This window comes from Aulostomus chinensis, chromosome 16, assembly GCF_037954235.1.
Source record: "Aulostomus chinensis isolate RoL2024-O1b breed Wild chromosome 16, RoL_Achi_v1.0, whole genome shotgun sequence".
In the NCBI taxonomy this organism is placed as follows: domain Eukaryota; kingdom Metazoa; phylum Chordata; class Actinopteri; order Syngnathiformes; family Aulostomidae; genus Aulostomus; species Aulostomus chinensis.
This window is the reverse complement of record NC_141335.1, coordinates 14,053,038-14,069,323: the sequence shown is the minus strand read 5'-3', so window position 1 is coordinate 14,069,323 and position 16,286 is coordinate 14,053,038. Positions and strand designations below refer to the sequence as shown.

Sequence of the window (16,286 nt, the reverse complement as noted above, 5' to 3'; positions counted from 1 at the left end):
ACTCATTCGTCTGGTCGGTTATAAAAGGGTGCATGTACATTCTTACAAATACATTTCCTTTTTCAAACATTTGATGATAACTTTAATGACAATGTATTCTTTAAAATGCCTGTTCAGGCATAAAAAAAATAAACTGGAATCCGTGTCTAAATTTCCCAGCTAAATTAAAATGAATGAAAAATTATGTGGTTTATGTGTGTTCCAACTACTCTTAAATCAGCCATCTACTCAAATTTCCAGGTCTTTCTAAAGCACTTTTTCACAAGTTTCCTGCTTGCTGGATTCTATGTTGACAATTGGCAAGAAATGTGACAAAGCTATCAGTTACAACACTCCGAATGATCTGGGTGGTATTCTAGACAATGAGAGCCGTACAAAGAAATAAAGAGGAAAAAAAAGATACACTAAAATGATAATGAAAATTGGTCCTCACTATCTGAAAAAAATATTATATATGTTGTATGTCATTAAATTTTAGAATGGACAAGATGAAAAAAAAAAGATATTCAGCTGTTTTTTCCAGCATCAATGCATTACTGCTTATGTATAGAAATTGTGTAATCAAGTCGATGTGCATTCTAGGCGATAATGAGCTGTGTGATGCATCTAAGGAGAAATTTTAATTTTCACCTGCTATTTCTAAGTTTGTGAGAAATCTGACTTCCTACTGGATTTTAGTCAGCAATACGCGAATCATGTCTCCTTGATAGCAATCTCCTATAAATCATGTCTGTTTAGTCTTTTGCATTTTCAGTAAGATAATTTAAGGCCAGTTTTTCCTCAGATTTACACCTTTTATTTTTTCACAAGATCATTCTGATCAAAGCCACAAGTTAAAGGCCGTTGAATAGATGCAGAAAAAAACGTTTCAAGTCCTTTTTGGTCCTTTCTCAAACTGCAGCTGAATGTAACGTGAGTACATGAAAGCAACAGACTCAAATATGACCTAACAAGTTGTCCTTACACAACGCAGTGACGCATTAAATCAGCCTTGCAGTTCTCATATGTCCAGTTAAGTCTTATTTCCCAGTGGCTAGGGTGTGTATCAGTGTGGGCTTTTTTTCCTGTCTGAAATGCAGCGAGAGATGTTGAGTCTAACAAACTCAAACATCATGACTGACCATGTGGAGCAAGCTCTTTATTTACTTTCACATATTTCGATGTGCTTTCGAGAAGGTTACACTGTGAGCATACAGTTCTTGATGACTTTACAGGGCGTTGGCAGGTTTCAGTGATCAAAGGTTAGCTGGCAGCTGTAGAAGGGCAAACAAGAGCCAGGCTGAGTGGCAAGTTAGTCACTATTATTGGACCACTTCCTGTTGTCCTGACAAGCCCCAGAGGTTCTGATGTTCTGTAAACATTAACCTGCACGAGTTCAACCCCTTTCTTTCACTTCTTCGCAGACTCACTTTCATGGGTGACACCACAACACAAGGTGCAGGTTCCACTTTTTGGTGGAAAATAAACATTTGTAACATCAGAATATATATATATATGTGTGTGTGTGTGTCTCTTTTAAAAATTAAAGTATATTTTCTGTCATGAATTCAAACGAGTGTATATTTATTCACATGAACCCTTTTTATCCTTCCTTAAAGGATGCAGGACCTCTGAGTTCACATCCATGAGTATTTAGGTGATAAAATGATTATTGTTACAGAGACAGACAGACCAATTTACAAGCCGCAACTCATCCGTTCAAATCTTTTCTTCTGGTAAACAAAGTTAATTGTTGCTTCAAGGCAGACATCTCCTCTTTTGTGCAGCCCCAAAGGACTGAACTTTTCCAAAAATGAGTAATGGATTCAAGTGTCTTTGTTAGTTGATCATTCAAGCTCTCTCTTTGTTAGAAGCTTGTTGGAAAGGATTTTCTGACTGTTGTAGACATACTAGGCCCATGAGCACAAATGATCACCAATTTGATCTAAAAGTGTAAAACCACAGACACATACAGCCTCACTAACAGATAAGCAGTTTAAACATATTTCTCTCCCTCTGTCTCTCTCACACACACACACACACACACACACACACACACACACACACACACACACACACACACACACACACACATCAGGGTTTGGTCTTCAAGTCTTGAGTAAGTTCCCCTGTCCAGTCCACAGGAAAGCTGCTTCTCTTCCATCCTGCTGTGACAGCGAAGGTCAAGCAGTATTTTCCGTCACAGTTTAAGCAAATCATGTTAACTAATGCCAAAACGTGGGAAGGTTTTTTTTTTGGGGGGGGGGGGGCGCAGCTTCTCCAGTAACACATGTTGAAGCGCCGAGAGTTTTTTGGTTTTGTATTGCCACTGTCTGTGAGTAGAGAATTCTGAGGCCGTCCTGGAGTTTCGTTGAAGTGGTGGTTTCGGTACCAGGACACTGCCGGGAGATTCTACGTTCCAGATTTTCCCTCGTGTTCCAAGTGCTCTTCTGATTCCAAATGAGAGCAGCCCTAGCGACCTTTGTTCTTTTTGGCATTTCCCTAAAGAAGACAAAAAAAATAAAAGCTCAGTTCTACACAAACATAAAAGCACAGTAAAAAAAAAAAGCTGTTGCTTTCAGGTGCAGTAAGATAACTGCATTCCATTTCAAAATCTAGAAACATGCTGGTGCTGGTTTTTGACTTTCAAGAGAAAATCACCACCTTTGCATCAGCAACATGTTCAATCCTGCAATTTCACTGCATGAGCTCAGCTGTGTGCAGACATGCTGGAACATGCACTCTTAAACAGGCCTCCCTGTTTCTGCTGCTACAACTTTAATGTCCTTTTCAGCTGCTTCCAGCTAACAGGTGCTTTTTGCATCAGATCCTGCAGCTGCCACACCGCCACTATCGATCTCCCACTTCACCTCTTGAGTGAAGTAATCTCACCAATGTCACGTTCCCTCCAAGTTCTGAAATATCTCTCACACTCTCTAAAGCTGCTGGACTTTCATCACCTCTCTTTAGCACCTTTTGGGTTCCTTTGGGTTGATGGCAGCAGTAGACCAAATCTGAGATCTGTGTCAGTACAGTTACTCTACCTTGCTGCCCAGTTTGAGCGTGTCGATTTCTTCTCTCTGTTTGCTCAGTGTCTCATTCATACTGCACAGGTGGTCACTCATCATGCTCAGCTGGTCTTCATAGCTTCTCTTTGTCGTGGTCAGCTCGTCCTGTATGACAGACATCGAAGTTTCAATTAGAGGAAGTGAACGTGTTTAAGGAAGTGGTTTTTGATAGTAAGAATGTAGTTTACCTGCAAGCGTGTGATGTTCTGATTTGCCAGTTTGATCTCCTCGCTCAGAGTCTCCCGTGACTTCTCAGCGATGGCTAACCTCTTAGCTAATGCGCGACACTAGAAAGACAAAACATAAGACTTTTTCCCTTTAACCCAGGTGTGTAACATGGCCTTAAACTTTCTCTAAAGCTGCATTTTCTTTTAGAAATGGGTGCATTTGAACAAGCACCATGGTCTGAAGAAATGCCAGATGATGAGGATCAGGTGATGCCTGTTACTATGGTACCAAATGCGTCTGGCAAGCTGGACACCATTCAGCAAGATGTCATTCAGACAAAAACCTACACTCAGATCAAAATTCCCTATGATACAAAGAGTATTAAGATTCTGCTTAGCAGCAGAGGCAACATTTACATATGTAATATGAAGACATAGTAAATAAAAGCCATGTACATAAGAGGGAAAGAACAAGGCAACATGGTCACACTAAGAGTTTTTAGTGTAGGCTCTTTCATCCATGTTTAAGATATTTAAAGAAGCAGATAAAAACAGTTGTGGGCTGGTTGTTGGAAGGAGCAAATAACAGAACATGGCGAGTGACAGTGTCCAAGTGTAGTCCAAGACGTCCTCTTAAAAGATGACAAGCAGTGGTAAATAGGTTGTGTGTACTGTGAAAGGGTCAGGAACAAGAAATTGTTTTTGTGTAAACATTCAAGTAAGGGTGTCACCTCAGAGTGGAAGTGAACAGCTTTGCTGTCTGAAATCTGCAGCTGGCTGGTGAGCTCTCCTACTCGGGCCATGTAGTGAGTCTTTATCAGCTGTTCCCTGGACTCCTCATCTCCAACCTGCACACACAGACACAACATCCGGCTATATTTGATCTTATTTTTGTTTGGTGCAGAGTGCAGAATAAGTGAAAAGTTAAATCCATGTTTTAATGTGGTTTTGATGCGCCCATCAACTTACACTCTCAACTGTAGGTATGGTGCACAACATTCCAACCTGGTTACAAGACATCACAGAAACATATCAGAGATTTGACGTTATAAAACCCCATTCTCACAAACACACAGGCCGTGATCAGATAGCCCTCCAAGAGATAGCATGTACAAGCTACATATAGTGTGACTAGTGAGGGAACAGCTCTGGATTGTGAGCGTGCAGTGAACTCTGCACTGACTTGCGTAACAACAGTATTCTTCCATTTTGCCTCATCAGCACATTGTAAGTCTGAGTTTTATTAAGCAAAATCTTGCCCGGCGTGGGAGCTACAAGCGTGAACAATAATACTCCCTTTGTTGAGGCAAACTGGGCCCTCCTACCGTGGCCAGAAATGTCCTCTGCAAGCAAAAATGTTAAGTACAGCGGGCAGTTTCGTGACTGTACCAGGCTGGTGCAGAGCATTGACTCTTTCCCTGCAGCGGTCAGCGCCGTCTCCGCTTCCTCCTGACTCTGGGCGAGTGTGCTGCCTGCCACTGGTTGAGATCCAGGACTTCCCCCAAGAGCAGCAGCAAGCTGGGCTTCCAGGTCGGCAATGCGTTGGTTCTCCTTTTCCAAGCGCACCTTCCCCAGCTGAGCTTCCAGGAGCCAGTGCTCCTTCTCCTGCTCCAGACGAGCAATCTTCTCCTGGCTCTGTTGCACCTACAGAAGAACAACATGGAGGATGAGCTTGTGGAAGATGCCTTAGCGAGCTTGGGGGATGTGAAATCTGAAAGTGAATAAAACTAACATCCTGCTGGTCTAAGCTCTTTCAGCAGTTCCTTCCAAAATCAGGAGGCTCCAATGGCAAAACTTCCAGTATTTGAAACTATATGATTGATGCTACTTCCCTAGCACCACATGTTTGGAGCTGGCTCAGGACAGAATGTGCACTGCCTCTCTGGAAAACACTCAATATTCCCTCCCAGTCCCTACAGAATAACTTGTCTGAAATAAATCATTACATCATTCTGAAGCAGATGTTGTCAAGACACATCTTTATGAGGAAACAGCATTTCTTCTAACTCCATTAATGCTATTGGGTCCAGTTTATTGACACTTGCAACATCTTTAATCATAAATGTGACCTAATTTAAAAAAAAAAAAAAGTACAACTTGAGAGATCTAGAAGAATGCAAACCACAGCCAAGGCATCTCGCTGACAGACAGGCATTTGAAGATGAAAATGTTTAAAAATTCACTGTCAAGTGGATCTGACCCAAAATTTATGGATTCTTTCCTTGGAAAATTGGCCACATAGTTTTTATATCGTCCTACTTGCTCGGAGTAATTAACAAATTTATTGTTGTCTTGGTAGTTTTATACTGCTGCATTCATGGAATGCAGACCAAACAATTCTGATCTATAAAATATTCTTGATTAATTAACTGTCAACATCAAAACTCTTCTCATACCTGCTGAGTTAGACCCTCCCTGCTCTCAGTGGAACTGGTGAGGATGCGACGGTTGGCCAGGGCTTCTCGGTATGGAACGGATTGTGGTCTCGGCTGCATTAAATTAAAAAAAAAAGCAAAAAAAGTTTTGATTTGAAAAGTGCATTTATTATCACCTTTTTTTAATCATTAGAGCAACAATTCTTATATACGTTTTCCCAAACCGGAAAAAACACAAGACAATAAAAGAAATATTCTCAGTCATACAGGTCATCGTGATTCTCAAAAATGATCGATATAGGCAACTGTTCACTTACAAGAGGTGAGTCCAGTTGCCTATATTGATCATTTTTGAGAAATAAGAAGTTTACTACTAAAATGGTAAAAGTAGAACACCAAAGCCAGATAATATTTTACTAAAGACTTCTCTTTAAATAAGGTATTAAGATGACACCTACCTAATGTTAACAATTTTCAAAGTCAGGGGGAAATCATTGCACAGACCCTGTGTTCCTTTGTAACCAGCTGATGCTTTGAGGTGTCATCAGAGTGAAATGATGGATTCTTACCTTTCTGACAACATGAATATAGGCCGCCGCTTTCTTTTTGTTGGCCAGCATGCTCTCTGCATGGGCTGGGTTAAGAGCTACCACGTTTCCTCTTGGGCCATAGCCTGATGATGTGAAGAAGTCCAAGTTGTTGCTGAAGAAAGTCGCAATCTGCAAGAAACAGGGATGTTATGTTTCCATTCATTTTAACAAACTAGATCTTAGCAGACTCATTAGCTAATCACTAACTAATAACATTTATCTACTTGGGCCTCAACTCAATCAGTATTTTTACTGTGAAAAATTGATTCTACCAGCAAGGGGGCGTAGGATGATAAATGTTTGTGTTGTTCAGGTTCTGCCAGCAGAAATGATGCATACATGCAGCGCCTGAGTGTTATTCCACATTGCCTCCCATCAGACGCCCCACCTCAGTCAACGCTTCACTTTATTCACAAACACATTGTTCATCGCTTATTCTGGCTTGGGGAGCAGCTGTGCACGCCCTGATTTGTCCAGTACAGCAGCCCACCTGAGTCATGCTCTTCTACCATTTCACAAAGTGGTACATTGCCATCATGATCCAGTTGTAGTGAGATGTACAATTATGTCTCAGGCTTGAACAGATGTCAAAAGAATTGTAAACCCGGCTGCTGGCTGCCCCCTGTTGGTTATACCTTTCCAGTGCTGCTGGTCAGCGAGCCCAGGGACCCCAGTAAACACTCGGTGGTGGTGCAGAGTTTCTGGGTGACAGTGGGGAGCTCCTGCTCTAAACTGGCCTTCTGGTTGTAGTGCTTTGACATCTCTAGACACATGGGGAGGAGTCAAAACAGAAAACACAAACACTTCAACCATCTGTTAACTTCACAATGTTTATCATATTTTGACATCAAAGGCCAGCTTTTTAACAAATGTTAATTTAATCATTCCAATATGAATGATATGCACACACCCCCCAGGTAAAACTGCTCAAAAAAGCAGACTGATCCTGTTCCCACTGCGAGTAGACAAGAAGTTGCCTTTCCTTTTTTTTAATGTGATCATCACTTTTGACATCACAAAAATAGTCAATGCAGCGGAAAGAAGTGGATAGTACGGTCAAAACTACGGTACGAGAGCATAAAAGCAGCATGGATGACAATCTCAGTGTTTCTGTTGTATTTTTGCACCTCAAGCCTGCAGCAAGTGACTGTGGTCACTGGAGCAGGAGACGATACATACCCACATCTACTGATTGTCAATTGAGGCCCTGTTTACACAACAACGGTTGCGGGTGAAAGCGACAAAACATTTTATCAGATGTGCTTTTCATTTGGATGGTGACGGCATTTTGGGGGCTTGAAAATGCAAAAACACTCCAGAGCAGAAAACTTAAAAACACTCCACCGTTGCGTTCCCATCTAGACTGCTAAAGAAACAGAAGTCTGCTCAGACCTTCTGTTTACGTCACATACATGTGCCATCCATCCCTCCATGCATCCATTTTCTTCCACTTATCCTGTTGAGGGTCGCGGGGGGGGGGGGGGGGGGCTGGAGCCTATCCCAGCGGCTTTCAGGAGTGAGGCGGGGTTCACCCTGGACAGGTCACCAGTCCATCACAGGGCCAACACATAGACAAACAACCATTTACACTCACAGTCACACCTAAGGTCAATTTAGAGTATCAATCAGCCTCGTCCCCTCTTGATGTCTTTGGACTGTGGGAGAAAGCTGGAGTACCTGGAGAGAACCCACACAGGAACAGGGAGAACATGCAGACTCCACACAGAAAGATCCCGTGTGAGCCAGGACTCAAACCCGGAACCTTCTTGCTGTGAGGCGACAGTGCTGACCACTGCACCACCGTGCTGCCCATACATGTGCCAGTACAGGGAAATAAACAAACATGTCAGATTATTTCAATCCGTCTCCTCATCTGTCAAGACAAAATAGTCCTTTTTTGTTTTCTTCTTTGCCAATGTTTAGGTTTTGCGCTACTAGGGAGAGAAGAGAAGTTGAAGGAAGTTTCACGCAGGCAGGAGCACATGGTGGTGTTGTGTGGCTGTGTAATACACCGTCACCTAGCTGCCTCGTGTGCATACAAAATCAAATACCACACACTTTTGTGTCACAGTATGCATGCAGATTTCCTCCCCAAAAACGCTCATCTGAGGACGCAACACCACATTTGTATTTTCTGTTCAGATCTTTTTCGTGTAAACATAACCTGAAGCTGTTCACATTGCAGATGCCAGAGGGAAAGGAGCTTGGTATCATAAGGCTGCAGGTTTACAGTCTGCAGCCAATATTGGGGAGTGTGAGACTCTTCTCTACGAGTGCATGCTAAAATATACTTCCATCTGTATTTCAAATGTGACAAATGATTCACAGAAACTTCTGGCTTCACAAAAATGTGCTTGTGGGGGTTGTAAAAACAGATAACTCCATTCTTACTTTTATGAATGGAAATATTAGCAAGCTATCCTGAGTCAGTGGTTAATGGCGGCGGGTCAAAAAATGGCTCACGGCGCTGCTCACCTTTAATGGTGTCATGAAGACTGTGCAGGCAGGCAGCCAGCTGGGTGAAGACAGCGGAATTGCTGCTCTGTGGCATTGCATCCTGCCGGACACCTGAGACACAGCGCACACTGGTTAAAAAAAAAAGCATGACAAAGCCTTCCCTTCTGGAGTGAGCCAATTCCACAGCAATGAGAGGTATAAAAGATGAACATTTCAGCAAAATACAACAACTCAGACATGCTTTGTGAACTTACTGGGTAAGGCCAAGAGGTTAAGGTAGCTCTGCAGCTTCTCAAACACTGAAGTTACTCTCTTCATGTCGGTCTGCAGCTCCTGATTTTTCACAGTGAGAGCAGCAGTACAAAGAGGGGCCTCACACTCTTCCTCTAGGCTGAAAAGAGAAGAAATGACAACCATCAGTCCAGTCCAGCCTCCCTCACTCCACACACACACACACACACACACACACACACACACACACACACACACACACACCTGACCTTTTCAGCTGGTAGGGAAGAAGCTTTTGTAGAAAATGGGTATACGAGGCAAAATGGTTGGTGAAGCTCTTCAGCATGACCACAGTCTCCTTCAAAGGAAACAACAACAAAAATGTGGTGATTTATTACAAACTAGCATCATAAACAAATTCAAACAAGTCCAGAAACCCTCACCAGTACTGTGACAGTGTCCTCTGTGATGCTTTGGTGTAATTGAAGGAAGCTGTCCTCCAGGGGGCGCACATAGGCTGCATTCTCATGTAGATATTGGGAGAACTGGGGAGACAGTGTTTACACAATCAACAGACACAACAGTCTAAGTGATAGAGGGAAGTCTGTCATGTACAGAGCCCTTACCTTCTGGTTCAGAGGGGAGATGGGCTCAATAGAAGAGTCAAGTGGGTAGATGTGTACTCTCTGCTCTGTGTATGAGTGGAAGTTCAACAGAGCTGCCACCAGGTCCTGAATGAAGCTCAAGGCCTGACCTGCCACATCGCGGGCTTTAAGCTGAAGTTAGGAAAAGAAAAATATACACGCCACACACACATCAATGGCTTAGTTTTGTTCAATCATTACCTCATAATCTTTACTGTTAATCATCTGGCTGGTGAGGTTCAAACCCACCTTATTTCTGTGAGCCAACCATTTCCTTTCACATTTGACAAATTGTTATCTTCCAAAACATAAGGCCTAGTGTCCATCAAAGTGAGTTTTTTCCCCCCCAACTAAAAATGACTGGTGCTTTCCTGAAAGCAAGTGTTTTGGAGGAGCAGCATTTGGTGGCTATGATATAGAGTCTCAGAAGTAAAAAATTCATTCAGTCCATGTTCTGAGTGTGATAAAGACTTAAGAGGGAGATAAGACAGACCCGCCAGCTGTGTTCCTGAGAATTTCTGGGTGAGGAAACGTCTTAATAAGTACAATTGTGTGATTCAGTAGCCCTTCTGTTTTCTGATGTGATGGTGCGGGGTTGTTGTTTTTTTTGTGCTGCCCCTCCTCAACTGCCATCGAAAAAGCACTGCATTTTTACAAAGTTCATCATTTTTCAACTCTCCACAAATGGAAAATAATCCCATATGCTAAACCAGGAAGAAAAATGCTCTGTGCTTCATTATATCACATAGCATTAATAACAAAGTACTCCCGTTGACAACAATTAAAGAGACACGTCAGGTACAGGAAAAAAAATACACTTCGGTGGAAACAGACCTTAAGAGCACCTGATTTCTTCTGGATGATTGTCAGTAACCTTGGCCGCTTAATAATCACCACAATAGTGACTTTTGGGGGCATTTTAAGAACTATAAATAATACACAGGTACACAAACACTTGATATTTGTTTTTCACGCACCTGATGCCTTCGATTGTGTGGTGGCACATTTAGACTGTTGTAGTCACTAAATTCTGGAGGATGGGAGATAAAAAACAAACAAACCAAAAGCACAGACCTTAACTGAAGTAGTTGTCAAACAATATGGCTGGCGTCTGATCATCTAGTCGAGTAGTGTATCTCTTGTGTGTCAATTTGTGCAGTGCAACAGATTTTAAAAAAGTCAAATACTCACTGGTGTCATTGAAGGGCACTTTCTCCTGGATAACACTGCTGCTTTGTTTTAGCTGTCTGTTGAGTTCTGACTGGCAACGCCTCAACTGCTGCTGACTACACAGAGAAACAAGATATAATAGATTAACTCGACCATTAACCTGAATGGGTGGACACGTCACAGAAAAAGGCAAAAGTACCACTCTTCTGTTCTCAGTCTGCACTCTTTGGCTTCCCTTTCCAGAGTCTGAGTTTTCATCTGTCAGAAGAGTGAAAAAACATCACATAGTAAAACTGAAGATCACATCACTGATCATCATCCTCCAGCAGATTAATTCGAGTCTCACCTCCAAGCGAGCTTTGTCACTCTGCAACCTCTCAATAGTCTCCATGTACTTGGTGGTGAGACCGTTGACAACCGCTTGGTGCTGCTTCGAGTCCTTCTCCAGTTCGTCTAATCGTGCCTTCATCTCAGCCTCCTGCCTTCTGTGTTGCTCATCAGCTTCATAGAACTAAAGAGCAGAGAAAAGACGTCGCATTCATGGACTCCTGATTGTTTTGGCTTTATTATAAGAACAAAGAAGAACGACATGCTAAAGCTCCTTACTTGAATATGAAGTCTCTCGTTTTCTTCTATCTTTTTCTGTAAATCCTCATCAAAAACACTCTGGGTCTGCATGCCATGCTGGGAGGGTGAGTCTCCTTTACTCTGAAAGAGAAAGAAAAAAAAACATTTTAACGACATTGACATTGACACTTCAAACATAACCCTTGGAGCTGCACTAAAATTTTGTTCTGCCATCAACAAAAGCCACAGTTACTTGACAGCCATTATACAACTATGGGCCTTTGTCAAGACAAGGTCATTAAGCGTTAATGAGTTTCTTATAGAATATTTCATCATATTCCTATCAAAATGCTACTGACTAGTGACTGAAGACACACCCCATTACATGTCTTCATTCTACATTGGAGTTAACTTTCCAAATTTGAATCTATCATGCTGCTAACACATCATATTTTGAGTGTTTTCTTGTTGCTTTATGCCAAAAACCGTCCATTGAGTCAAGAAACATTCGCTGAAACTGGACCATGACTTAACTGTAGTAAGTGTTGCAAAAACGATGGTAGGATTTCATACTGTGATTAAGGTGTATAAATGTCTACCATACACATAAATAACACAATTACAACCAGAATATTCCCCATATCTTTTTCTGATTATTGCTTACTCCAAATGTGACCTTTTTCAGGTAAGGGGAATCAGAATATGTAGTTTTAAGTGTCTTATTTAAATTACTGTCTTAATCAGGTTAATAGATTATTGCCATCCATGTGAAGAAGGCCATTGTGACCATTACAGACAAAAAATACCAAACATCCTATTCTCTGTGAACCAGCTTATAACCACTCCCTTGCATTTCCCCCCAGATGATCACCTTCCCCTTTTTGCCCTTAGCTTCACTGGCCACCAGCTCCTCCTGAAGCAGCTCCACCCTCTTGGCTAGCTGTTGGTTTCTGAAGCTGAGACTGTCCATCTCCTGCTCCTGCTTTCTCAGGCTCTGATCCCTCTGCTTCAGCTGCTCCTAATGGGTAAAAAAATCAATGGCACGTGTTCTGCTTATGAATCAATGTATCAAGCTAATGCAATGCTGATGACATGCTTACTGACAAAAGGAAAACATGCTCAGTATATACTGGGAGTAAAAATGTAAAATACAACTGTTAGATGATATATAAATATTTGTGACATCACTTTACTTTTAGGGAGGTAGAGTTGGCCTGTTCATCCACGACCGCCTTCTTCAGCACCTGGTTCTGAGCACGCAGCTGTGAAAAAAACATGAGCAGTCATCACCTCTGTCATATTGTTGACTTGTGTGTGGGGTGGTTGCTGTTCCTCATACTACTCTGACATGAATATTAATTTCAACAGAAGCTCTTTACTTGAGGTCAAGCAGCATTCAAGCACATAGTGTAACTAACTTTCATAACAATGTGTGTGAAAATGACAGTGTCAGCATTTCCTGAGTATGCGGACTACAGGAAACATCCTCCCTGTGCTGTCAGCTGACACGGACAAAGGGCAAAAACAAAAAAAGCAAAGGCATGGAGGCTTTACTGACACTTATTAACAATTAAACCTTCAAAAATATTGACAGCAAATGACCAGTGGGTGTTTAGGTAAATGAGTTTTTAAAAAAGGGACAGGGATGAACAGAAATGTCAAACCAGAGTAATGTGAATTAACTTTTTGACAAACAAAATGTTGAGACTGCAAACTAAAGGGGGGGGGGGGGGGGTATGTGGCTTAGCAGTTTACACACAGTCCTTGACTGAATGAAATTTAAAAATTTAAAAATAAAAATCCTTTAATGAGGTTACAAAGGTTGACTTCCACTGCCTTAATTTGAGGGTCTCAAATGATATCAAATATCATCTAAACCCATTGACATAAATGAGGTGAATGATAAAACACTGTGGTAACATCACCAACTACAGCCAAGGCAATCATTAAGTCTTAAACTGGCCATTATCTTAATGTTCATATCTACGAGTGCCTCATCTCTTGGCACTGTGGTGTCCACATGGGGAGTTTCAACAAATTGTGTGTGTGTGTGTGTGTGTGTGTGTGTGTGTGTGTGTGTGTTTTCAAAGAAAGTGAACGTCACTTTATCAACATCAAATGAAATCACGTTTACCTTGGAGTACTCCTGTGCCAGCTTGCTGTACTTTGTTTGCAGGTCTGTGACGTTAGCCATTGTAGCTGGAAACGTCGCTGACTAGGTCACGTTACCTTAGCTAGACCTGCTAGCCGGTAGTAGTCCAGGGAGTTTGACAGAAACTCCTGTTCACGCTGTCACCAGCTTGGAATGTTGATGGTCACGGTTAGCTGTGATTTGGCAAGCTCGGGTTAGCAAACTGTTTTCAGTAGCTAACTTACTTCGAGTCGGCTTTTCCTCTAATTGATAACGTCGCATTCATTGTCACAGAGGTACGGTTATTGGTCCCCGAGAAAGTACTGGTTAGTCACCATTTGGTTTACGGTATTTTATGAAGCCGGACGTTATTCCGACATGACAGCACTGTCAGCAGTGACAGAGCAAAGCCCGCTAGTTAGCTTGGTAGCTATGTAGCAAAACAGACCCTGACGCAGAGCGGAGAGCGACACATGAGAGACAGTGTCCGTGAGACCCGCGGGATCTGCTGGTCCTATTCAAGAGAGAGCGTAGCTGCTGCAAAGTTAGCGAAACAGCAGCGACAGACCATTCTTCTACTAGGACACTTGCACCTTATTCCTCCCTGCTCGAATAAAATCCCACCAGACCAGAGACTCAAACAGGTCAGAGTTCACGGTAGTGATGAGCTGATGCACGCAAGGCGCCCTCTTGCGCTCGGAGCTACAGCACCCCTAAATGGCTATCATACCTTTAGATACGTATTTTTACTCCACTAAAGCATTAGTATTCGTTGTACTATCCGGGGATGTAGTGGTACATGAAAACGTAGGTAAACTAGCTACAGATGGGTAGATGTATCAGCTATTCTCGATCTCAAAATCAAATCTCATTCTGAGCATTCCAATCCTTCATTTGAGTGCGAAAGCCAAACCTGAAAATACCCATTTATCAAGTTACGTCCCTGTTTAGAAAATAATTCTTGAGTAAAAGCTAGTGAGTATAAAGTACTAAATGTGGGACTATGTCAAAAATTATTATTATTATTTGCTCATGAATGAATTTTGTTGGCGCTTGTGGTGCAGCTCATCTTTAACTATTATGTATAAGAACACAACTAGAAAAGAAAAAAGAAACACAAATTCTAATAATTGTTGAGATGTGAAAAGTATGATATTTCCTCTCAGATTTAGTGGATTAAGAGAAGAAAATGTCTTGGCAAGAAAAAATTCAAGCACAATTTCTTCAAATTCATACATAAACACAGAACTTGAGTCAATGTCAGGTCAGTTAGATTCTTAATTAGAGTGTAGTTGAATAATACCGATTGGCAAACCACAAAGTTTGATGAAATATTGTTGATGTTACCTACAATTGAAGAAGACAAATACAATTTAACAGCTTTAAAAATTACACATAACAACAGATTTGTCATTTTATTTTAGGTTTCATTATTGTGTGTTCAATTGTGTACGGTCCTTTGGTTTTCACCTGGATGACAGAAAAGTGATTGATCAAACTGTAAATCAGGTCTTTGTCACTGTCCTTCTTCCTCCTCTTCTTAGTATCATTCCTTCCCTTCTGTTTCCTCTCTCCTTATCCCTTCATTCATTTTCTTGAAATGTGAGATGTGACAGAGCATGAAGCAACTTGCGTAAAGTCAATTACAACATCACACATTGGGAGCATAAATCAATCTCTCCAAACTATTAAGACACATGAACGCCATGTAAAGCAGCAGTGAGCTGCATTAACTAAGCGGTAAAAACAAACCCCTTGTCAAAAATCTTGCTACACTGGGGGCTTCTATTACCTTATCCAATCTTTTTTTTTCTGACATTATTATTTGATGAAGCACTTTTCAGCGAATATCGCATAACATCGACAGGACTCTGATTCATTTGCATGAAAGTGACATTAGTTTCTGTGCAACACCATTAGGTAACTCAGATTCAGATAAAGAAAAGCAGCTTCAGTTAAAAAGACACTGAAATCCTAGATGGCCCAAAGGGACGAATGCAGGTCAGAAGTCATATTGTTCACTTAGAAACTATCAAAATACATAACAAAATAGGTTAAATGAAATGAAACATGGTTAGGAAGGAATTGAATTAATTTATATTTATAGTAATTCATATTTAATTTTTTTTTTTTTTGGCTGATTGGTGGTATTGGGCAAAAACAACAACAACAACAAAACAAACAAACTGGAAGGCATAGAAGAGGCGGAGAGGTGGCCAGTTTTTTTATGTCCACACCAGCAAGATAAGTCTGGGTGAGGCCAGTGAAACAGCAGCGCTTGCAGGTATGCATGTGTAACTGTGTAACATGGTTTACAGTGAAGCCCCCTGAATAAATACATTTAAGGGGAAAAAAGAAATACTAAACAGAAATTATGAATACTTAATAGTAGCCCTACTAGCAAAATTACAATTTTGAAAACTGACTTGAATGCAGGAGTTTTATTTTTAACATCATGTTTTATACTGTGACTTTACTACATTTACTTAAGTCAAGTACAAAAGTACTGAAAGGTCAACAGGAAATAGAGTGGGTGGGGAATGAACAGTTTGTTTTTTTCACTGTTTGCAAATTGGTTAAATGCAAAATCCTTGTGTCCCTCTGGGGAAATAAAGTATTTTTGAATCAAATTTAAATTGGGAGAAGATGATAGTGTATTCTCTCCCCTCCTTCCAACTTTCCTTTAAGAGACCTAATGCCATTTACAATTAGTGCTGTGATGTCACTTATTAATTATTTATAGCTGAGTTTGAGTGGAGGAGAGGGTGCATGAACAAAAACAAGCTCAGAAATCGTAACTGACTGTTGCATGTTGCAGGATAGTCTCGTGATTTAAAAGGCGCGTGACCTCCTTTGGGCTACAAGTGAAATGACATGTTACTAATGCAGCCATCATTGCTCAAATCC

General features: G+C 41.3%; 1 protein-coding gene across 1 annotated transcript; it reads right to left on the bottom strand.

Annotated features, from left to right (window-relative positions):
* Positions 1-782: 782 nt before the first annotated feature.
* On the bottom strand, positions 783-14,051 carry ppp1r21 (protein phosphatase 1, regulatory subunit 21). Its single transcript, XM_086180904.1, has 22 exons — positions 13,383-14,051; positions 12,442-12,510; positions 12,120-12,266; positions 11,288-11,389; positions 11,028-11,192; positions 10,881-10,939; positions 10,703-10,797; positions 10,489-10,541; positions 9,494-9,643; positions 9,311-9,412; positions 9,137-9,225; positions 8,891-9,027; positions 8,655-8,747; positions 6,815-6,942; positions 6,159-6,308; positions 5,611-5,703; positions 4,604-4,858; positions 4,184-4,219; positions 3,946-4,062; positions 3,236-3,334; positions 3,024-3,152; positions 783-2,481 (listed from the first exon to the last, which is right to left on the bottom strand). The coding sequence occupies exons 1-22, from the start codon at positions 13,440-13,442 to the stop codon at positions 2,452-2,454; spliced, it is 2,358 nt and encodes a 785-aa protein (XP_086037030.1). The 5' UTR covers positions 13,443-14,051; the 3' UTR covers positions 783-2,451.
* Positions 14,052-16,286: the final 2,235 nt, after the last annotated feature.

Excerpts from the sequence above, each read along its gene's own strand:
- ppp1r21 (XM_086180904.1), bottom strand. The coding sequence starts at position 13,442 with ATGGCTAACGTCACAGACCTGCAAACAAAGTACAGCAAGCTGGCACAG. Across the intron at positions 11,390-12,119 it reads CTAAGGGCAAAAAGGGGAAG|AGTAAAGGAGACTCACCCTC; the intron begins GTGATCATCTGG and ends TTTCTCTTTCAG. Across the intron at positions 9,028-9,136 it reads CTTCCCTACCAGCTGAAAAG|CCTAGAGGAAGAGTGTGAGG; the intron begins GTCAGGTGTGTG and ends TTCTCTTTTCAG.